This window comes from Berghia stephanieae, chromosome 15 (genome assembly GCF_034508935.2).
Source record: "Berghia stephanieae isolate SIO BIC M18660-M18661 chromosome 15, UCSD_Bste_1.3, whole genome shotgun sequence".
Classification (NCBI taxonomy): Eukaryota; Metazoa; Mollusca; class Gastropoda; order Nudibranchia; family Aeolidiidae; genus Berghia; species Berghia stephanieae.
Window position 1 is genome coordinate 15252477 of NC_088374.1, and position 22500 is coordinate 15274976.

At 37.4% G+C, this 22500-nt stretch overlaps 1 protein-coding gene across 4 annotated transcripts in view; it reads right to left on the reverse strand.

Annotated features, from left to right (window-relative positions):
* LOC144960695 (charged multivesicular body protein 5-like) overlaps positions 1-17174 on the reverse strand; it is a 17456-nt gene extending 282 nt beyond the window's left edge. Inside the window, exons 1-8 of one of the 4 annotated variants that reach the window (XM_078893987.1) lie at positions 17115-17174; positions 16510-16655; positions 15667-15771; positions 11851-11897; positions 10665-10758; positions 8643-8714; positions 5268-5486; positions 1-2583 (exon numbers count right to left, since the gene is read on the reverse strand). The exon at positions 1-2583 is cut by the window's left edge and continues 282 nt beyond it. In XM_078893987.1, coding sequence (XP_078750113.1) covers positions 2527-2583; positions 5268-5486; positions 8643-8714; positions 10665-10758; positions 11851-11897; positions 15667-15771; positions 16510-16578 — 663 coding nt within the window. In that variant the 5' untranslated portion in view covers positions 16579-16655; positions 17115-17174 and the 3' untranslated portion in view covers positions 1-2526. Of the gene's footprint in view, positions 2584-5267; positions 5487-8642; positions 8715-10664; positions 10759-11850; positions 11898-15666; positions 15772-16509; positions 16903-17026 lie in introns of those variants that run through there. The other 3 variants (XM_078893985.1, XM_078893988.1, XM_078893984.1) reach the window with 3 other exon arrangements.
* Between the last annotated feature and the right edge of the window lie 5326 nt (positions 17175-22500).

A 22500-nucleotide genomic window follows, 5' to 3' on the forward strand; every position in this document is an offset into this window, starting at 1 on the left:
TTGATTTACAGGTGTTACGGCGCTTGCAACACATTAAGGTCATATCAGCGCCAGTAAAAAAAGAAGAAAATGGCATAGTAAAAAAGTTATAGAATAACAATTAAAGTACCAAAGAAAAGGTAAGACAAAGGGGAATTTGTTCAAATAGGAAACAGATGTAGATTCCAAGAGCACACTATCAAAGTAATTAGTTTGAGTTCACCTAAAAGTCTCATTCAGACACAAGCACAGGTCCCCACTAAGAGGAATACACTCAAAGGTTTACAAATCATATATGTCAATAAATCATAATACAGTGTATAACAGAGAGATGATTTACAAGGAAAAAAAATATCATCTCCCAAAACTAATTATACATTTGACTGTTTCCCTCTCAGCCAAGGCCAGGACAAAACCAAGTAGTCTCATTCTATTCCAAGACAAAGACAGAAAGCCTGTTGGAAAACAGATATAGGGAGATAAAAGACATAGTAAGTACCTCCCTGCCCACTATGGGAGGTCAGGAACCCCAACCAGACCTAAAATTATTATTAAAATAATCAAAAACTGACATTAAAAAAATACAGTGGAATCCTGATAAATCCAACACCGCCAGACCAGAAAGATTGGTTGGTTGACTTTAAGCAAGGTTGATTTTATCCATAATCAATGGAACACACTTAGATGAAGAACGGATAATTTGGGACCAACAAGAGAGGTGTTGATGTTAAGCAGAAGTTGACTTGAACTCACTCAATCCTATAGACTTTTTCCTACTTTTCAAAATTGGAAAAATGTATTAAAAATGAGCATGTACAAAGATAGTTTTATTCAACTACCATTAACATGCAAAAAAAAACTTTAAAAATACTAAAAACATTAGCTTTGATACTATCTACGCCTATAATTTGTCTCATAAAAATGTAATAAATAGGCATGGGGTAAAAGTAACCCAGGTAAACTATGGATATAGTCGGTGTTAGGGTTGAATGAGTTAAGAGTGTTGACTTCATGCAAATTCCACTGTCAACAGATATTGTTATGTTATAATTTATAATACACACTCATAGAAATGTACAGTGATACACTGTTATGTCCACATCCAAAGACTTTTGCTAGTTATTCTGGACCATCCAAGATAATTAATATCAGACAATGGTTAAAAATTTATATCAATAAAAATAAATATACAACATTTATACACAACACATTATCACACAATGTCATTCGCCATGCTCTACGGTCGAGGAGCTGCCTCACGGCCAGTGCTCTTCATCCGTGGGGTCTTTCTACCTGTCCAACATGTACACGCTGTGGGCAAGAACCTGAGACGGCAGAGCATCTAGTCGAACGGTGTGTTGTGACGATGCTACCCGGCGGGTTTGCGACAGTGCACGAATGCGGACCAGACTTTGCTGATTGGGTCAATGGTCATAACATAGTAGTGTGAGAACCATAAGAGGCTGCTGCCATGCTCTATGCACTTCACAAAATCCTTATTTATATCCGTTACCAAATGCGTATACACACTGACATGTCGACAAGTAATCACAAGTCCACTTACCTACACAAACACACACACATATGAGGCTGTGGCAAAGGTCGTCATTGTGATGTTCACCACAAAAGTACTCTAATACTTAGGTAATTTGGGAAAAACAAGGGAAACAATTGAAAACCTGATGATCTGGCATCAACATTATAGTAGGTATAGGTTCTAAAAGAGTCGAAAAAGTATGGACAATGTCTATACTCTGTCCATACTTTTTTTAACCTTTGGGAAATTATTTATGTTATTCTATTGGTGACCGTATCAAAGCGGTATTATGTCGGATTCACTCGGTAAGGGAAATTGAATTCATAGCCACAAATATCCAACTTGGGTTTAATTTCTCTACGTTCTGGTGGAGTATAAAGACTATTTCTTGCATTGCAAAAACTTCTAAGGTCCAATTTCTCATCAATCTATCTCTAAATTCACTTTTTGGGGTCTGAATCATCCCGACATAATACCGTTTTGAGACGGAGGGTCACATTGGAGCTAAATAACCATTTTTTTTTTTTTTGGTATTATTTTATGTTATTCATCTGATAGAAACTGATGAAAACACATTTTTTCTAAGTTTATCCTTGATTATTTTTAAGGCAAATGCCACAAGTACGACCTTTTGGCACAGCTGCATATACACTCCCACACACACAAAAAAACTCCCACACACACACAAAGAAAACTACCACACACACACAAAAAAAACCTCCCACACACACTCAAAAAAAAACCTCACACACAGACACACACACAAAAAAACCTCCCACACACACACAAAAACCTCCCACACACACACACACACAAAAAAAAAACTCCCACACACACAAAAAAAAACTCCCACACACACAAAAAAAAACAAAAACAACTCCCACACACAAGAAAAAACAAACTCCCACGCACACAAAAACGCTCACACACACATATATATAAATTCCACAGGCATACAAATCACATCGTAATAGTATATAGTGCTAATGGTGAAATCCATAGCATTTCTTCTATTTCGCTGTCTGTGGAAGTTGAGGCAGACCAAACTCATCCACCGGTACTCCATCCTAGAAAGAAAAACAAACGAAAAAAAATATCGAATTGTTGTAATGAACAGAAACATTTAAAAAACAAATAAATAAATAAATAAATGAATGAATAAATAAATACCTACAAAAAAGAAACAAATAAAGGTAAATATATAAATAAATAAGATATATAAAAATAAATAAATACAGATATAAAAATATATAATAGATACATACATAAATAAATAAAAATATAAATGTACATTTCGTGAGACAATATTGTGGCAAATTAAAAGGTGAGAATCGTGTCATTACAAAATAAATAAATAAATGTATACCCAAACCACAAAGTAATCGTATTTCACTCATTGTTGGGGAAGATGGGACAGCCATTGCATGTTATCATGACAACACACACACACACACACACACACACACTCATACATACATCAACACACAAATGACAACATACACACACACACACACTCATACATGCATCAACACACAAATGACAACATACACACACACACTCATACATGCATCAACACACAAATGACAACATATACACACACACACTCATACATGCATCAACACACAAATGACAACATATACACACACACACACTCATACATACATCAACACACAAATGACAACATACACACACACACACTCATACATGCATCAACACACAAATGACAACATATACACACACACTCATACATACATCAACACACAAATGACAACATACACACACACACACTCATACATGCATCAACACACAAATGACAACATATAACACACACACTCATACATACATCAACACACAATGACAACATACACACACACACTCAACATATCACACACAATGACAACATACACACACACACACTCATACATCATCAACACACAAATGACAACATATAACACACAACTCATACATCATCAACACAAATGACAATAACACACACTCATACATGCATCAACACACAAACGACAACATACACACACTCATACATGCATCAACACACAAATGACAACATACACACACTCATACATGCATCAACACACAAACGACAACATACACACACTCATACATGCATCAACACACAAATGACAACATAGACACACACAAACACTCATACATCAACACACAAATGACAACATACACACACACACACACACACACACACTCATACATGCATCAACACACAAATGACAACATACACACACACTCATACATGCATCAACAACACACACACACTCACACATGCATCAACACACAAATGACAACAGACACAAACACACACTCATACATACATCAACACACAAATGACAACATACACATATATACATCAACTCACAAATGACAACAGACACAAACACACACTCACACATGCATCAACACACAAATGACAACATACACATACACACACTCACACATTCATCAACACACAAACGACAAAATATACACACACACACACTCATACATGCATCAACACACAAATGACAACAGACACAAACATACACACTCATACATGCATCAACACACAAATGACAACATACACACTCACACATACATCAACACACACAAACGACAACATACACACTCACACATGCATCAACACACAGACGACAACATACACATACACACACTCACACATGCATCAAAACACAAATGACAACATACACACACTCATACATACATCAACACACAAATGACAACATACACATACACATACTCATACAAACATCAACACACAAACGACAACATACACATACTCATACATACATCAACACACAAACGACAACATACACATACTCATACATACATCAACACACAAACGACAACATACACATACACATACTCATACAAACATCAACACACAAACGACAACATACACATACTCATACATACATCAACACACAAACGACAACATACACATACTCATACATACATCAACACACAATTGACAACATACACATACTCATACAAACATCAACACACAAACGACAACATACACATACACATACTCATACATACATCAACACACAAACGACAACATACACATACTCATACATACATCAACACACAAACGACAACATACACATACTCATACATGCATCAACACACAAATGACAACATACACATACTCATACATGCATCAACACACAAATGACAACATACACATACTCATACATACATCAACACACAAATGACAACATACACATACTCATACATGCATCAACACACAAATGACAACATACACATACTCATACATGCATCAACACACAAATGACAACATACACATACACATACTCATACAAACATCAACACACAAACGACAACATACACATACTCATACATACATCAACACACAAACGACAACATACACATACTCATACAAACATCAACACACAAACGACAACATACACATACTCATACATACATCAACACACAATTGACAACATACACATACTCATACATGCATCAACACACAAATGACAACATACACACACTCATACATGCATCAACACACAAATGACAACATACACACACTCATACAAACATCAACACACAAACGACAACATACTCATACATACATCAACACACACACGACAACATACACATACACATACTCATACATACATCAACACACAAACGACAACATACACATACTCATACATACATCAACACACAAACGACAACATACAAAACCACTTACCCGACTCTCAGCACCAGGTTCACTCGTCGGGGCCGATGGAGCAGTCACCGCATCGTCCAAGTAAGAGCTGTCCTCATCCAGGGCAATCTCGTCCCCTAAGGCATCAAGCTCCGCCTCCAACTCATCCTCGTCAATCTCGGGCATCCCGTAGCTCCGCCCCATTGACTCTTGGATCTCATTGGCTTGCTCCATTAGGTCTTCTAGCTCATCTTGCATGTTCTATAAGAAAATCATGGTAACCAAAGGGGGTGGGAGGTGGAGATTATTAGTATTGACAATATCATCATTATCATATCATTAATATTATCATTGTCATCATCATTATTATTATTATTATTATTATTATTATTATTATTATTATTATTATTATTATTATTATTATTATTATTATTATTATCATAATCATTATTATCATTATTACTTTTATATTATTTTCATTACTTTTATATTATTATTATTATTATTATTATTATTATTATTATTATTATTATTATTATTATTATTATTATTATTATTATTATTATTATTATTATTATTATTAATTTTATTATTATTAATTTTTATTATTATTATTATTATTATTATTATTATTATTATTATTATTATTATTATTATTATTATTATTATTATTATTATTATTATTATTATTATTATCATTATTATTAGTAGTGTTATCATTATCATTATCACAATTATTATAATTATAATTAATATTATTATTATTATTATTATTATTATTATTATTATTACGACGATGATGTTTATATTTACACTTGCTTTTATCAAATATTACATATATTAATGAGTACCTGGCCGTCAACAGCGTTGTCTCTGTCCGAAAAATATTTGTAATAACGCCTAACAAACGTCATGTCAAGTCCTACACATCAAGTGTTGCTGTTGGCCAGGGACCCCTTTGTAAAGCGCTTTGAGCACGTTTAGTGGATATTGCGCTATATAAAAACTCTAATTTTAAAAAATGTCATGATGAATCGGATCCTGACAAGTGAATTTATATTTACAAGGATAAGACAATACGAACTATAGGATTTTTTCATGGTTACCAATTCAGGGGGTAAAAAATTTACTGAAATTCTCAGCAAACACGTCGACCCGACCGACCCCTGTCTGCACACTGGACTCCAGTAAAAAGACATCATGCATTTGATCATATCGAAGTACCCGCTGTGGGCAAGAACCTGAGACGGCAGAGCATCTAGTCGAACGGTGTGTTGTGACGATGCTACCCGGCGGGTTTGCGACGGTGCACGAATGCTGATTGGGTCGATTGTCATAACATAGTAGTGTGAGAATCATAAGAGGCTGCTGCATTTGATTTTCAATCCATAACAAAACATTATAGTAAAGGATAACAGTCGGTCAAGTGTGAATTTACTTTAATACTTGTATCCTGGTGGTCACAAGATGGAAGTTCCTTATCTATTCATCTCATCTTCCGTAAGCTTTTGACTTCTGCTCGCCCAGTGATTGGAAAATATATGAACTTTATTTTTAACTGACTGAATTCTGTAAATATACGGAAAATCGGCAACCTTGTTTTTTGGGGGTTTTTTTTTTAAATGTAAGAGGAGTGGAGAAGAATCCAAAGTTACCTGGTTGTGTCGTAATATTTTGATCCAAAGCACCGAGTTCATCCCAACATAATATCAGTGACCCATAAATAATGTGTTATTAGCAATTTTATATGGTGACTGAGGGGAAATAAATAGCAATAATAATGTATCAGTGAATATTTTTTACTGGTTGCCTCCCTTTGTTGTAAACAACTGACTCGTGACAAAATTAGTATTTTCAATAATTATAAAATAACAATACACGGCATTTATATCGGCACATTTTCATCACGTGTGTGATGCTCAATGCATGTCACAAATAAATATATACAAAATTTATATACATAAAACGTATACACCACAATGATATCAATTGCAGTAGTGTATGTAATATTGCACCACTATCATGCCAGAGAGAGCCCTATGACTTGATGTCATGACACAACAACCCATAGCAAACAGTAAAAATATTTAGTCTGTCATTTTTGCCATTGCAAATTGTATGGATCATGCTTTCACCTCTCAATCGTCTTTAGTGTTTCATTCAGTGTGTTTTGTTGACAAAGGGAAAACCCGAAACGTCCACATTATCTGTCTTTGTAAATTAAATTGAAGCTTCTATTTCATATTATTATCACTTACACAGAATTTGACTTTAACTGTCGATTAAAAAAACATCACTAATAAGACCAACTTTTGTTTGTTTTAGTTTTTAAGGGTTTTACGGCGCTTGCAACACATTAAGGTTATAATATCAGCACCAGAAAAAGGAAGAAAATTGGAAGGTAAAAATTTATTGAATTACAATTAAAGCACCCAAGAAAAGGAAGACAAAGGGGAGTTGGTTCAAATAGGAAACAGATGTAGACTCCAAGTGTACACTAATAGTGTACTCAGTTTGAGATCACCTAAAAGTCTCATTCAGACACTAGTACAGGTCCCCACTAAGAGGAATACACTCAAATGTTTAAAATCATATAAAATATGTAAACAAAACATAATAAAAAGCATAACAGAGGTGATTTACAAGGGGAAAAAAACATCTCCCAAATAAATATACATTCAACTGTTTCCCTCTCAGCTAGGGTATCCGGCTAGGGCCAGGAGAAAACCAAGTAATCTCAACCCAAGACAAAGACAGAAATCATGTTTGAAAACAGATTAGAAGACACAGTAAGTGCCTCTCTGCCCACTATGGGAGGTCAGGAACTTCACCCAGTGATAGAGGGATAGAAGACACAGGAAGTGCCTCTCTGCCCACTATGGGAGGTCAGGAACCCCACCCAGTGATAGAGGGATAGAAGACACAGGAAGTGACTCTCTGCCCACTCTGGGAGGTCAGGAACCCCACCCAGTGATAGAGGGATAGAAGACACGGTACCCCACCTAGAAGACCAACTTTGCAAAGTCAGAAAGTATTAATCTCAGTGATGTTCAGATTACAAGCATTTTATAGGGAATGAGATTAGCGGAAGAGTAGCGTCCCTTGATTGGAAGTCACCGGTGGAGAAGTTTTTTATAAACAAACCAACTTCAAGTCAAGCGCTCAAATACAAAATTTATTACTCATATTTCTGTACAAAAATGCATAACGTTGATTATGATATGCATTTTTGTAAAGAAATATGAATAATAAATTTTGTATTTGGAGCGCTTGGCTTGTAGTTGGTTTGTTTACAAATAACTTCTCCCCCGATGACGTCCAATCAAGGGACGCTACTCTTCCGCTAATCTCATTCCCTATAGGAAAAAGTAACAGAATGTTTTTTCTCAATCCAATGTGCCAGAAACAAGGCTTTACCTCAATCTGGTCAATGTTGACATTCTTGTACGCCTTCTTGAAGTCTTTCACTCCAACTTTCATAGCGTCCACCTGGAAAGGACAGTAAAAATTAGAAATAAATAATTATTTATTATTTAACATAATTTGTGACCCTCCGTCTCAAAACGGTATTATGTCAGGATGATTCAGACCCCAAAAAGTGAATTTAGAGATAGATTGATGAGAAATTTGACCTTAGAAGTTTTTGCAATGCAAGAAATAGTCTTTATACTCCACCATAACGTACAGAATTTAAACCCAAGTTGGATATTTGTGGCGATGAATTCAATTTCCCTTACCGAGTGAATCCCGACATAATACCGCTTTGATACGGTGGGTCACATTTTTAAAAAAACTTATTCTGACAATTTTTTCAGAGCAGAGGTCTAGCTGCTGCCAATAGGGTTCAACAGTCGTGACATCACTTCCCTCGTTATGGTGCATAGTAACTGGTTCTAAACTATCGGAACAATGACGGATGCCATTATCTCCCTCAACGCCCTGATAAAATACTTCTCCAATGCGCATAAAAGTGTATCTAGAGGAGAAAAACATTATGAATATAATCATGTTTTGATTTTTTACACATTCTGATCACATGACATGTGAAAAAGTTCTAGCCAGCATGAAGAATAAAAAGTACCGATTTTCTTTGTTTAGAACCAAGCTGCTGGTTGCTGGGCAGACGGGACATCGGACTACTGAATCCTATTGTAAAAGATTTGAAAACATTCGTTGTTCAGATAAATGGTATAGTTAACAAATTTCAATTATGATCGTCCTCTTAATAATAATAAATGTACATTTATATAGCGCTTATGCCGAAGCTTCGAAGCGCTTCACATTGACCATCAGTAAAAAAACATTACACACTGCAGATTAGGACATACGAACAAAAGGTCACACGCATCCAATTACACACTATATATATATATCTATTATCAATTTTCTCTCTTTACTGTTATAGTGTTTCGTTTTTTATACATTGTGCGGCAATGTGGTCTAATGGTATGACACAGGCCTTTGCATCAAAAGGTCCTAAAGGCTCTTTACTAACATTTTCTCATCGTACTCAGGTGTACAATGAGTACCTGGCTTTTAACAGTTGTCTGTCTGAAAAAAAAAAAGTATTATCATCTAATGAGAGTCATGCCTCGTCTTACATATTAAGTGTTGCCATTGGCTCAGGACCTCTTGTAAAGTGTTTTGAGCATGTTTAGTGGATATTGAGCTATATAAATGCTCAAAGCTCAAGTTATATTTGGTCAGAAGTTGTATCATACCACAACACTTGCTTGAGTGTCAACCTGTTGAAGACCAACCAAACCCTCAACCAACACCTCAAGTGTATCAGACATGTTAGAAAAACTACAGTGGCCGAAATTAGAACACCGCAGAAAATCAGCAAGATTAACAATGCTGTTTAAGATCAAGCACCACCTCGCTGAATACCCAGTCATCAAGAAAAAACTGATACCAGCACCTTTGAGACAGAGAAGAGGTAACAACAACCAATACAGCCTCATAACAAACAGAACATAATACCGTGGTTTTTCCTTCTTGCCGCGTACGGTCAGAGACTGGAACCAGCTTGACGCTAAAGTGACCGAAGCCACTACAATTGATGCTTTTGTGGCAAGTTGCTATGCAGATACTTAGACCTTACACAAACCATCACTGACCAACGTTGACGACCCCTGAATGTCCCTGGAAATTGATTTTAGACTAACGATTATAAACAAGGAATAAAGAGAGATTAGAAACCAGTTTCATATTTGCCATAATAATCAACCAATTGATTGTGGGCAATCAAAGGAAGAAGAGAAACCCAAGCATCAGTAACAAACTGAATAGTCACCTAAACAAGTACAAAAGATGTCTAACTTCAATGTCATGTCATCGAAGGGCTAGAGCTCAGGTGGTCGCTAGTTCAGATAAGTAGATAAGGTAAGTGTATCATCCCACATGACCAAAAAGAAAAAAAAAAAAACAGCTACTGACCGTAGTTTTGGTGTCTTTCATGGTTTGGATGGCAAAGTTTTGTTGCTCCAGATTGAAGGATTGCTGCATTAACTGGTCACGTTGGTTCTCGTACCTGGCAAATAAGACAAAACACACTGACCAATCAGAATGAATTTTTTAAAACAGCCAGGATCTACTAACACTTTTTTTTTTTAAATACTAAAAATACTATAATTTTTTTATTTTATTTTGCGCTTACATAAGACTTGTTGTCAGATAAACGAAATGAAGGCTATCATTCGCTTAACAATTACCCAAATGGACTATTTTTGTACTTTAGTACATTTTAAAAAGGGATAAACCCATCGACAAATGTCCGAACAACAAACTCTGAATGTTTGAATGCATGGTTTGTAACATGTATTAAAATATATTGGAATTGTTCGGCTGTGTTTAATTATGTTAGGGTTCTTTCTAGCGGTACGCATCTTGTGTTGTGCATGTTTTGCATGTGAGTGTGAATGGTGACTGCGTGAACGGATTAGCACATTGTTACTTAGAAACACCGTAAGACGTTGTCTGTGTATTTAGTTAGTTACTAAAATAACTCCGTCCTGGATGGCCGTAATATGTATTTGTTGTAAATTTTCCATATCATTAATAATAATTAAATTGAATTAACGTAGTCTAACCCTGAGTCCTTACATGGTTACCATCGACTATGAAATAAAATGACTATATGACAGAACTGCCCCAAAAATTGTGGAAAAAAATCTGTCATCAAACAAGAGCTTTAGAAGCTGGTTGATTTATCGATAAAGACAAATTATTGAAAACAGCAAATGGAACGCGATTTTTAAGACAAGACATAAACATAAGTTGTCAAGGAGGAGTGAGAGCAGATGGAAATAAGGACTGTTGACGACTTCTTAATTTTTGAGTTTGGAATTTGAAACTTTTCATAATGACCTTTCTGATAATTTTGAAAAGAAATGAAGCTTTGAGTTTTCTACAACAAGAAATGAAGTGAGTAGGAAAATGCCAGAAGACAATGGAGAATAAAAATTTCACGGTGGTGATGGGGGCTCGGACCCACAACCTTACTGGTACGACAACTCCGCATAGCCGGTGAGATTGTAACTCTACCGTTTTCTACACTTCTACAGGAACAAGGCAATGGTAGATGTTCCAGCATACAAGTCGTTATCAAGACTCGGTTACTTACTGTCTCTTCTGCTTTAACACCCGCATAGCTTTCTGTTTCACCATATTCTGAAAACAGGAACAAAATATTATTTAGACATGAAGTTGAAATCTGTCATTTGTGCAGTTGACCATATGATAAATAATACGATGACAATTCTTCCTATCATAATCCCATTGGTAGCAGATGTACTCAAAAGGCTATGTGTTCTAATCAGTGACTTCTTATATAAGAGGACGAGTCGCCGACGAAATTTTACGTTCTACGGGGCCGGCCTACGGGGCCGGACAACCATCGGGACAAATATATACAGTGCAATATGTTATCTTTGGTTGTATTTATCTATCAATTTGTATGTCTGTATGTCTCTATATATCTATCTATCTATGTATTTATCTATCTATGTATCTATCTATCTATCTATCTATCTATCTATTTATGTCTCTATATTTTTTTCATTATTATTTTCTCTTTATCTTCAACTCCCACTTCTCCACCTCCCTCTCCCTCTCTCTCTCTCTCTCTCTCTCTCTCTCTCTCTCTCTCTCTCTCTCTCTCTCTCTCTCTCTCTCTCTCTCTCTCTCTCTCTCTCTCTCTCTCTCTCTCCATCATCCGCTTTTCTATCCATCTATCTATCTATCTATCTATCTATGTCTATGATATTTCTCTTTATGTTTCACCTTTTCATCAATTCACCCATCTTTTCCTTCATACATACATCCATCCATCTACCTACCGACAAAATCAATCGATCTACCTTCATATCTTTGTTTTCTTATTCCTCTCTTTATTGTTCTCATCCACAACAATATCTTCATAGCTCTCTCTCTCTCTCTCTCTCTCTCTCTCTCTCTCTCTCTCTCTCTCTCTCTCTCTCTCTCTCTCTCTCTCTCTCTCTCTCTCTCCCTCTCTCTGTGTCTCTCTCTTTAACAGTATTTCGAACGTGTATTCTCCGTCATATCAAATCAAATAATCCCCTCTCTCTCTCTCTCTCTCTCTCTCTCTCTCTCTCTCTCTCTCTCTCTCTCTCTCTCTCTCTCTCTCTCTCTCTCTCTCTCTCTCTCACTCACACTCACTCTCGACCTCCCTCCATGCTTTTCCCCCGTCTATTTTTCTCACAATAAAATGGGAGAGACAGACACACACACACACACACACACACACACACACACAGAGAGAGAGAGAGAGAGAGAGGAACCAACATAGACTGCGGACAGAGATATAGGTAGAGAACAAAAACTAAGTCTGAAAAATGCCATTATTGACGTTCAGTTTCCAGACACCAGCTATTTAGTATATTGACCATTAATTACTCATGATAAGTCAATAAAAACCCAGTCATCCGCATATTCAAGTCAAGAGGAGATGAGAGGTTTGGGAGAAGAGGAGGGCAAGATAGACAAAGCCAATAAATAGTGCACGCTACATTTGATCCGTCATTGCCTAATTTATGATTGTCATTGCGTCAATTAGTGAATGTGAGTGTGTGTGTGTGTGTGTGTGAGAGAGAGAGAGAGAGAGTGAGAGAGAGAGGTTGGGGGTGGGGGGGGGGGGGGGAGCAGTGGAAGGAGATTAATTTTTTAATTACCCAAACAAATCACAATGAATGTAGACTCCACCTCACTAGTTCAATTCGTATTGAGAATGTATGATGTTGCGTTGGGAAGAGAGGTGGAAGGGGGGGGGGGGGGGGGGGGGGGGGGGGGGGGGGGGGGGGGGGGGGGTGTTATGTGTGTGTGGTGTGTGGGGGGGGGGGGGGGGTTGTATGGGGGGGGGGGTGTTTTCTGTTCAAAAGTGTGTGTTACAAGGTTCATGTACACAAAAGTTTCGGATTTTATTTGGTCAAGACTCACCATTTCTGTAGTTAGTGTAATCCGTGTTCCATCACAAATAATGAATTAATTTCACTTGAATCGTTCTATTTTCTATGACTCTCACTATGACTCTGATTAGTTCTGACTCAGGGAGGTTATAGTAATATTATTATTATGCTTTGGTTATGCGACATGTATTTCTATATATATTTTTATTTGATCCTGTAATTTTAACTCACTTCAAGAACATGTAACATGTTAGGAATCAAAGTCAAAACATATTGATGTGATAATGACTACCATAAGCACAGTTGCACATCGTGTAATCCACTGAAATCTATCAATTATAACAATTCCATTTAAAAACAAATGATTCATGATACACAACCGCTTGCTTTGGAAGTTTACAAACTAAAGAGGCAAACATGCAGATTGTTTTATACTTAAACTTCTGTTCTCACAAACAGGGATGCCAGATGGCCAGAGTTCTTCGAAGCCAATTTAGACTGCAAAAGTGACCAAAAATAGAACCCCGCGTGGCCAAACACTTCAATTACTTTGACCTCCTTAAAAGACATCGATTTTGATTTTTTTTTTATGGACTAACCAAGGAAAAGACTTGTTTTTATTTTTTAAAAAGAAAGTTTTAATTTATAATATATACGCGATTCTCTGTGTGTCAATTTTGATCATACATGTGGCCATCTGGCAGCACTACCCACACACCAACTATGACTTAACTTCTTGACACTTCTTCTTAGCAAAATAGCAGTATTCTACTAGTTGCCTTTCCTTTTCAAGCTGCAACTTGTGGATATGGGTGAAATTTGACCGTTTTTGTGTAGGGAAAAATTATCTTCGTAGTAAATAGCAGTATCTTAACCGTATCCATTACTTTAAAGACAGCATAGTCGGGAGAACGGTCGTCTTACTGGTGAGCCGGTCAGTTAAGGAATTTCTTTGATGACGTAAAAGTGACATCACTTCCCCACCCGATGGGGAAACGGTTGGGGGAAAGACAAGAAAGGAATGCCTTTGATTGTCACCGACATCTGCATATCATTACAGCCTGACGACAGGGGTACTGTTATATAGAGAAAAAAACGAAAGGCCACGTAGAATGTATCGAGCTTTGGCTGTGAGCAGACCAGTACTATCAGTAGACAATGGTTCTAATGGTATGACACTCGCTTTCGGATCGGAAGGTCCTGGGTTCGAGCCTCGCTCTGCGCATAGTTGAGTCCTTGGAAAAGGCTCTTTACTCACATTCTCTCACTGCACTCAGGTGTAAAATGAGTACCTGGCCGTTGACAGCGGTGACGTTGTCCAAAAAATTGTAATATCGCCTAACAGATGGCATGTCCCGTTCTAGATGTTAAACGTTGCTGTTGACCAGGGACCCCTTGTAAAGCGCGTTGAGCACATTTAGTGGATATTGCGCTATATAAAGCTCAATAAAAAAAGATGAGATCAGCAAGTAGCTCTGTCATTGTTTTTAAAAACACAGAATATGCAATGTTAACCAAATAGCACGTACTGTGTTCTTTAATAAAACGGCAGAGCTGCATACACCACCAAAAAAAAACAAAAAAAAAACAAACTGATTTCATATTTTTTAAAATATTTTGTAAGCCTTGAACTATAAAATATAAAATATTCGGTGATTTAATATTTAAAATTAAATTCTTATTTTAAAATCATAAAATCTTTATCTAAAATTATCTTTTTTGTCAATTTGATTATCATTCTTTATATTAATTACTAGTTAAAAATGTAAATTTTAAATCTAAAACTAAAACATTTTCTGACATTGTCTTCATATATAAGATATCTTATCAGAGAGAGAGACAGAGAGAGAGAGAGAGAGAGAGAGATAGAGAGAGACAGAGAGAGTGGTAAAGAGAGAGACAGAGAGAGAAAGAGAGAGAGGTAGAGAGAGAGAGAGAGAGAGAGAGAGAGAGAGAGAGAGAGAGAGAGAGAGAGAGAGAGAGAGAGAGAGAGAGAGAGAGAGAGAGAGAGTAACCTTTCCGGGTCCATCCCTCATTTTTTTCATCTGGTCCTTGTACTTGGCCAATTCGGCGTCCAGTCGGCTGATCTTTTTGTCAACAGACTCCCCTCGACTGTCAATCTGGCAAACAAAATGACAAATTATTCATGTTTTTAAAATGTTTTTAAACACAAATTGGTCATTTTGAAAAGTAATTATAATGTCTACTATATTATTACCCCTGAAAACTACGATTTTTTCAAATTCCAAGTAGTTAGGTCTGCATTTGCCTTTTTGATAAAAAGCTGAGTTTGAGCACTGTTAATTTTCATGTTGTGTTAAATATCACTTGATATTATTCACTGATTTGGGACACAAATTACAACTGGCATTTGTTCAGATTATTTAGCTTTTTTTTACGACCTTAGACTTAGACCATCTAGTACTAGTTTGCATAAAAATGTATCTGCTGTACTGTGTGTCTGTACAGTGTATAAGAAAAAGCCTGGCCTTTTTATTATTCACAGACTATGTTTGTAATATAATACTATTATTATTAATAGTAATAGTCTATTACTATTATTATTATAATTATAAACAGACATGTCTGTGAATAACAACAGCCTGTTACTATCCAGTGATACTATCACTATCATTATTATCACACATATCTTATATACTACGCCACGTCTCAATAAATACTTAATGATGAAACAGTGAGAAACAATAGTAGGTGGTCTACTAGTAGTAATAGAGAGTACAGTAGTAAGTAGACGTCTAGTGTGTTATTAATAAGATCCACAGAATTTAATCGGCCCTGAAACTGAAAGTGATTTGTGAAAAAAGAAAAAGAAAAAGAAAAAAGGTAAAGAGACTTACATTTGATATACAGTCATTGAGATTCGGAGCTGGTTGTTTTGCCTTGGACGAACCGAAAAGACGATTCATCTTCAAAATATGTTACAGATTTTGGGACAAGACGGAAGAAATCAGATCGTACCGAACCTAAGCCTAAGCTGGGAACACTGGAATTGTTGAGAGAGTGAGTGAGAGAGTCGAGAGTAAGAACTCAATTCTAACACCAAAGTATAATCAATAATTCAATCAAATTCGCAGTTAGATTACAACCCGATAGTATTCTATCTTAATCAGGATTATATCGAAAGTAAGACTCCGCCCTTGCTTGCTCTCTGTATCTATTAAAACGTAAAAAAAAGTATGTTCTTTTCTCGACAGTCGATCACTGTTTGTTTACAAATGGCAGATTTTCACAGAATTCTTCCACACTTCCGGCTTTGCATCTGTAATTTTTTTAATTCGAATAAAACATTATCCTATGTTCAAAAAATAAAAGAACTATGTTTTAAAACATGAAAATTGAAAAAATAAATATGACTTGATATTAGCTTTTAAAGAGAATATTATTTTCTTCTGAATGCTGAATAATACTCCAATTTATTGTTGTTTCGTAATGCACCCCTGACCGTGTATCAACTTTAAATGCTAAAATTAGCCTCTTTGATCTCATGTGACACTGAGTAACCTCCGTGTCAGGAATTATTCGCATTTGGCAAAGAGGGTGTCGCTTTCTCCCTACCCTTTCCCAGTCGAACTTGGTCCCCTTGAGTGTGAATCAAGGGCTAACCTACAGCTATACCGTATAGCCCCCACCCCCAGTATTTAGTACTTATTACCAGCCAACGAACTTTTCTATAATCATTTGTAAATTTGCACTGGTTGACTACATCTTGCTTAATGAATTAGAATCAGATATTATTCGTACCCAAGGAATTTACCCAATGGAAACCATTGACTTACTAATAATCATACATATATTCATACGTCGATGATGGAAACCGTACGGTGCTCTTATTGGCTAACCAACCAGCGGCCTCGATGAGAAAAATATCCGCCATTTTGCTGTTGGCTGGGAATCGCGTTACTATAATAGTAAACAAGCGCTGATCGGCCGTTCATGAAAACAAGTTGCTGCTCGCTCGTTTAACTCAAAATTATTCAAAACGATCTCTCTAAAATGATATAAATGTGACTTCTTAAGGTTTTCTTCACGGTCAAAACCACACAACATTCTATTAATGATTACGTCCGAGGCAAAAAGGAATATTGACAGGTCGACCGAGAGTTGAACTCGTGAGACGACAAACATCAATGCGAAGTGTAGCGAGAGTCAAGCTATTGTTTGTCTTGTCCTATTCTATATAGAGAAAAGGATAAATAGTATAGCCTCGTGTGTGAGTGGTTGCGTGTCATAGTCTTGTTTTTAAATTGTTTCTGTTGTTTATGTGTGTAGTGATGACTCTCTCACACTCAATTTCAATGCCGAAAGAGGAATTCCCGCACACAAGAAAGGGGAATTGGGGTGGTATTTGGCATACATATTGTATAGTATCTAGTTCTAAATAGATAACTGATTAGAATTATATTATGATATATAAACACAATGCCAAATACAATTCCGAAGTTTCCTTATTTCAAATGAAGTAAAGCTCCAAAACCTAATGGTAGTGATTGTAGTACTGAGTGTTAGTGAGGTGATGTGGTGTTGTTGGTGGTTGTAGTTGTAGTAGTAATAGTGATGATGATGTGGTTGTGGTGATGATTGTAGTTGTAGTAGTAGTGGTAGTGATGATGATGTGGTGGTGGTTGTAGTAGTAGTGGTAATGGTAATGATATGGTGGTGGTGGTGGTTGTAGTAGTAGTGGTCGTGATGATGATGTGGTGGTGGTGTTTGTAGTAGTAGTGGTAATGATGCGGCTATGTGGTCTAGTAGTATGACACTCGCTTCCGGATCGGAAGGTCCTGGGTTCGAGCCTCGCGCTCGGCGCATAGTTGAGTCCTTGGAAAAGGCTTTTTACTCACATTCTCTCACCGTACTCAGGTGTAAAATGAGTACCTGGCCGTTAACAGAGTTGTCTTTGTCCGAAAAATTGTAATATCGCCTAACAGGCGTCATGTCCCGTTCTACATGTTAAATGTTGACCAGGGACCCCTTGTAAAGCGCTTTGAGCACATTTAGTAGATATTGCACTATATAAAGCTCGATTAAAAAAAAAAATATTTCAATGATGATGATATGGTGGTGGTGGTTGCAGTAGTAGTAGTGGTAGTGATGATAATGTGGTGGTGGTTGTAGTTGTAGTAGTAGTGATAGTGATGATGATGTGGTGGTGGTTGTAGTAGTAGTGGTAGTGATGATGATGTGGTTGTGGTGGTTGTAGTAGTAGTTGTAATGGTGATGATATGGTGGTAGTGGTGGTTGCAGTAGTAGTGGTAGTGATGACGATGTGGTTGTGGTGGTTGTAGTAGTAGTGGTAATGGTAATGATATGGTGGTAGTGGTGGTTGTAGTAGTAGTGGTAATGGTAATTATATGGTGGTGGTTGTAGTAGTAGTGGTCGTGATGACGATGTGGTTGTGGTGGTTGTAGTAGTAGTGGTAGTGATGCTATTGTGGTGGTGGTTGTAGTAGTTGAGGTAGTGATGTGGTGGTGGTTGTAGTAGTAGTGGTGGTGGTGGTTGTGGTAGTAGTGGTAATGATGATGATATGGTTGTGGTGGTTGCAGTAGTAGTGGTAGTGATGACGGTGTTGTTGTGGTGATTGTAGTAGTGGTAGTGATGATGATGTGCTGGTGGTGGTGTAGTAGTAGTGGTAGTGATAATGATGTGGGGCTGGTGGTTGTAGTAGTAGTGTTAGTGATGATATTGTGGTGGTGGTTGTAGTAGTAGATGATGTGGTGGTTGGAAAACACATTACAGGTTATTATAATACATGATTACACACATTCTCTAACTTCATTTTTTGACAGCTTCGTTGTGCCATAAATATACGCAACAGTTCTGAAACATTTTATTGTGGATTTTGATATTGTTTGTTGTTTTTCTTGTGTCGTTATGTTGACATAGATACCGAATGAATGGTAATTACTACATTCTCAGCCAACAACAAAATGGCGCTGAATGCTTTCATTGGTGGACACTTTTTAGGCTTCATACGTATTCTCATTCGTTTAATTCTATGTTCGTACCAAACTAAAGACTAAAATAGAATTATTATTCACATTAACAGAACCAAAGAGACAACAGAACCCAGGGCCCTCATCAATTGAATAAATTAATAAAATTATTCTCCATCATCGTTTTACAACCAAACATTGACATGTAAATTGCTAAATTTGTAAATACACTATCTCTGTCCAGCATAGAATTTCCTTGCTGTCCAGTCAAGCATTCTCTCTCTCTCTCTCTCCCCTCTTTCTCTCTATCTCTCTCTTTCTCTCTCTCCCCCCCCCCTCTCTCTCTCTCTCTCTCCCCCCTCTTTCTCTCTATCTCTCTCTTTCTCTATCTCCCCCCCCCTCTCTCTCTCTCTCTCTCTCTCTCTCTCTCTCTCTCTCTCTCTCTCTCCTCGTGCTACTCCCAATTTAGAGCTACCTAGATTTAGAGCCATTTTGAGCGTGATCAGTGACCAAATGGGTGACAATGATGGAAAATAAAAAAACAACGTTGGCCCTAGTAAGGCACGCTACTTCACTTGACTCAGGAATGAAAGACCACCTGGCTATAGATATTGTTGGGTTTGTTTTTTTTTTGTTGTTTTTTTTTTAATGGAGGGGGGGGGGGGGGGGGCGGCACTCCATGAAATGTGAATGTTGGTGCCATTCAACTGTCCTGGGGCTCAGTAAGTTGAGCGCTTATTTGGAGATTTTTTATTCTTCTGTCCTCCCTGTCCTGTCCACCCAGCAGTGATTTTTGGATTGTTGGGTTTTGTTCTTGTGAAGAGTGCTTTGTGATGGACTAGCGTCCTATCCACAAGGTAGCTAGTAATTGCTTTTGTCCTTTTCCCGCTTTAGAAACAGGGATAATGGTTTTGTTTGATATAAAGGTTTTACGGCGACTGCGACGCATTTAGGTCATAATATTAGTGAAGAAAAAAAAGAAGAAGAAATAGGAATCGTCAACAAATTCTTGATTTACAATACTCTTCAACAGTCGTAACGTCACTTCCTTCCTAATGACGCATGGTAACTTAGTAACACTGGCTCTAAACTATCGGAACAATGGCGGACGTCACTATGAAATATTTCTCCGGCAAGCATAGAAGCGTTTCCAGAGGAAAAACAAACCATAAATTTGATCATGTTTTGACTTTTACACATTCTGATCACAAGGCATATGAAAAGTTCTAGCCAGCATGAAGAATAAAAAGTAAGGATTTTCTTTGTTTAGAACCAAGATGGCCGCCTTTGCCGGGTGGCGTGACATCAGACTACTGAATCCAATTGGATTCAATAGTCTAAGTCTGATCTTACGTCGCCCAGCAACGGTGGCCATCCTGGTTCTGAACAAAGAAAATCTGAACTTTTTATTCTTCATGCTGGCTAGAACTTTTCATATGTCTTGTGATCAGAGTGTGTAAAAGTCAAAACATGATCAGATTTATAATGTTTTTTTTTTCCCTTCTGGATACACTTTTATGCTCGTCGGAGAAAGATTTCATAAGGGCGTCCGCCATTGTTCCGATAGTTTAGATCCAGTTACTAAGTTACTATGCGTCATTACGAGGGAAGTGACGTTACGACTGTTGAAGCGTATTGGTGATCGAAAAAATGAATGAACTCACAGAAAGTTTGTAAGGTCAGAGGTCGTGATATGCCATTCAACTTTGGACCGGTAGGTTCTTTGTTTGAATCCCTCTGTTCAATGCTCTGTCGCTGGAAAAGTCTCTTTCCTTACCTAACTCATGTGTAAAATGAGTACCTTGCCAGGGACAACTTCGTCTCGGTTGAAGAAGAAAAATTATAATATCGCCTTACTTACAGGCGTCATGTCTTGTCCTACATGGTCGATGTTGCTGTTGACTAGAAACTCTTTGTAAAGCACTTTGAGCAAATTTAGTAATATTTTATTCACCACCATCGCTGTTAGTCCAACAACAGTCCATGCTTTGACTGTTATTAATTATTATTAATCTGTGACCCATCATCTCAAAACAGTATTATGCTGGGATGAACCAGACCACGAAAAGTGATAATACATAGAAATAACATGATATAAGATACAAACTTTAGAGGGTCCTCCCCCCCCCCCCCCCCCACACACACACACACAATGCAGCGTGGCTCAGCGGTACGATCTTTGTTTCGTACCCAAAAGGTACAGAATTGGACAACCCGCCGCCTCGTCGTGTGGCCTTGAGCAAGTCACCGCGATCTCCAGCAGTCGGTGAGAGAGAGAGAGAGCTCTAGGAATGACCTGAGTTTGAAACGAATATTTTTGTGTTCGTGGATAGCTCATACGGTAGAGTCACGCTCTCGCCGGCCAGGCGGAGTTGTCGTCCTAATAAGGTCGCAGGTTCAAACCCCATCACCGCCGCGAAAAAAAAAAAATATTCTCTATCGTCTTCTGGCACTTTTCTACTCACTTCATCTCTTTTTGTTACCACCTCGCCCTAGCTCACTTTGCGGCTGACGCCTGAGTTATTCCAGTCTTCCCTTGTAGAATAGACCCTAAAGATAAATTTCCCAATGGGAATGAATAAATGGTATTTATTTATTATCATCTTGTGCCGTGCTTGGTATCGTTGGCGACTCAGGCTCTCCTCCACTCCTCTCTATTTTTCAGTTGCTCTGACCGTGGCCTTCGTAACGTTATGGCCTGATACCGTGGCCTTCGTTAAGTTATGGCCTGATACCGTGGTCTTCGTAAAGTTATGGCCTGATACTGACCAGAAAATGACGTCAAAATGCCAGTCTTTTGCCACAAAAGAAAACAAATCGTGAGCTGTATTCAATCGTTACAGAAACACAGACGGACAAACCAAATCCTTTTTTTTTTAGCTTGGGCGACCGAAGAGT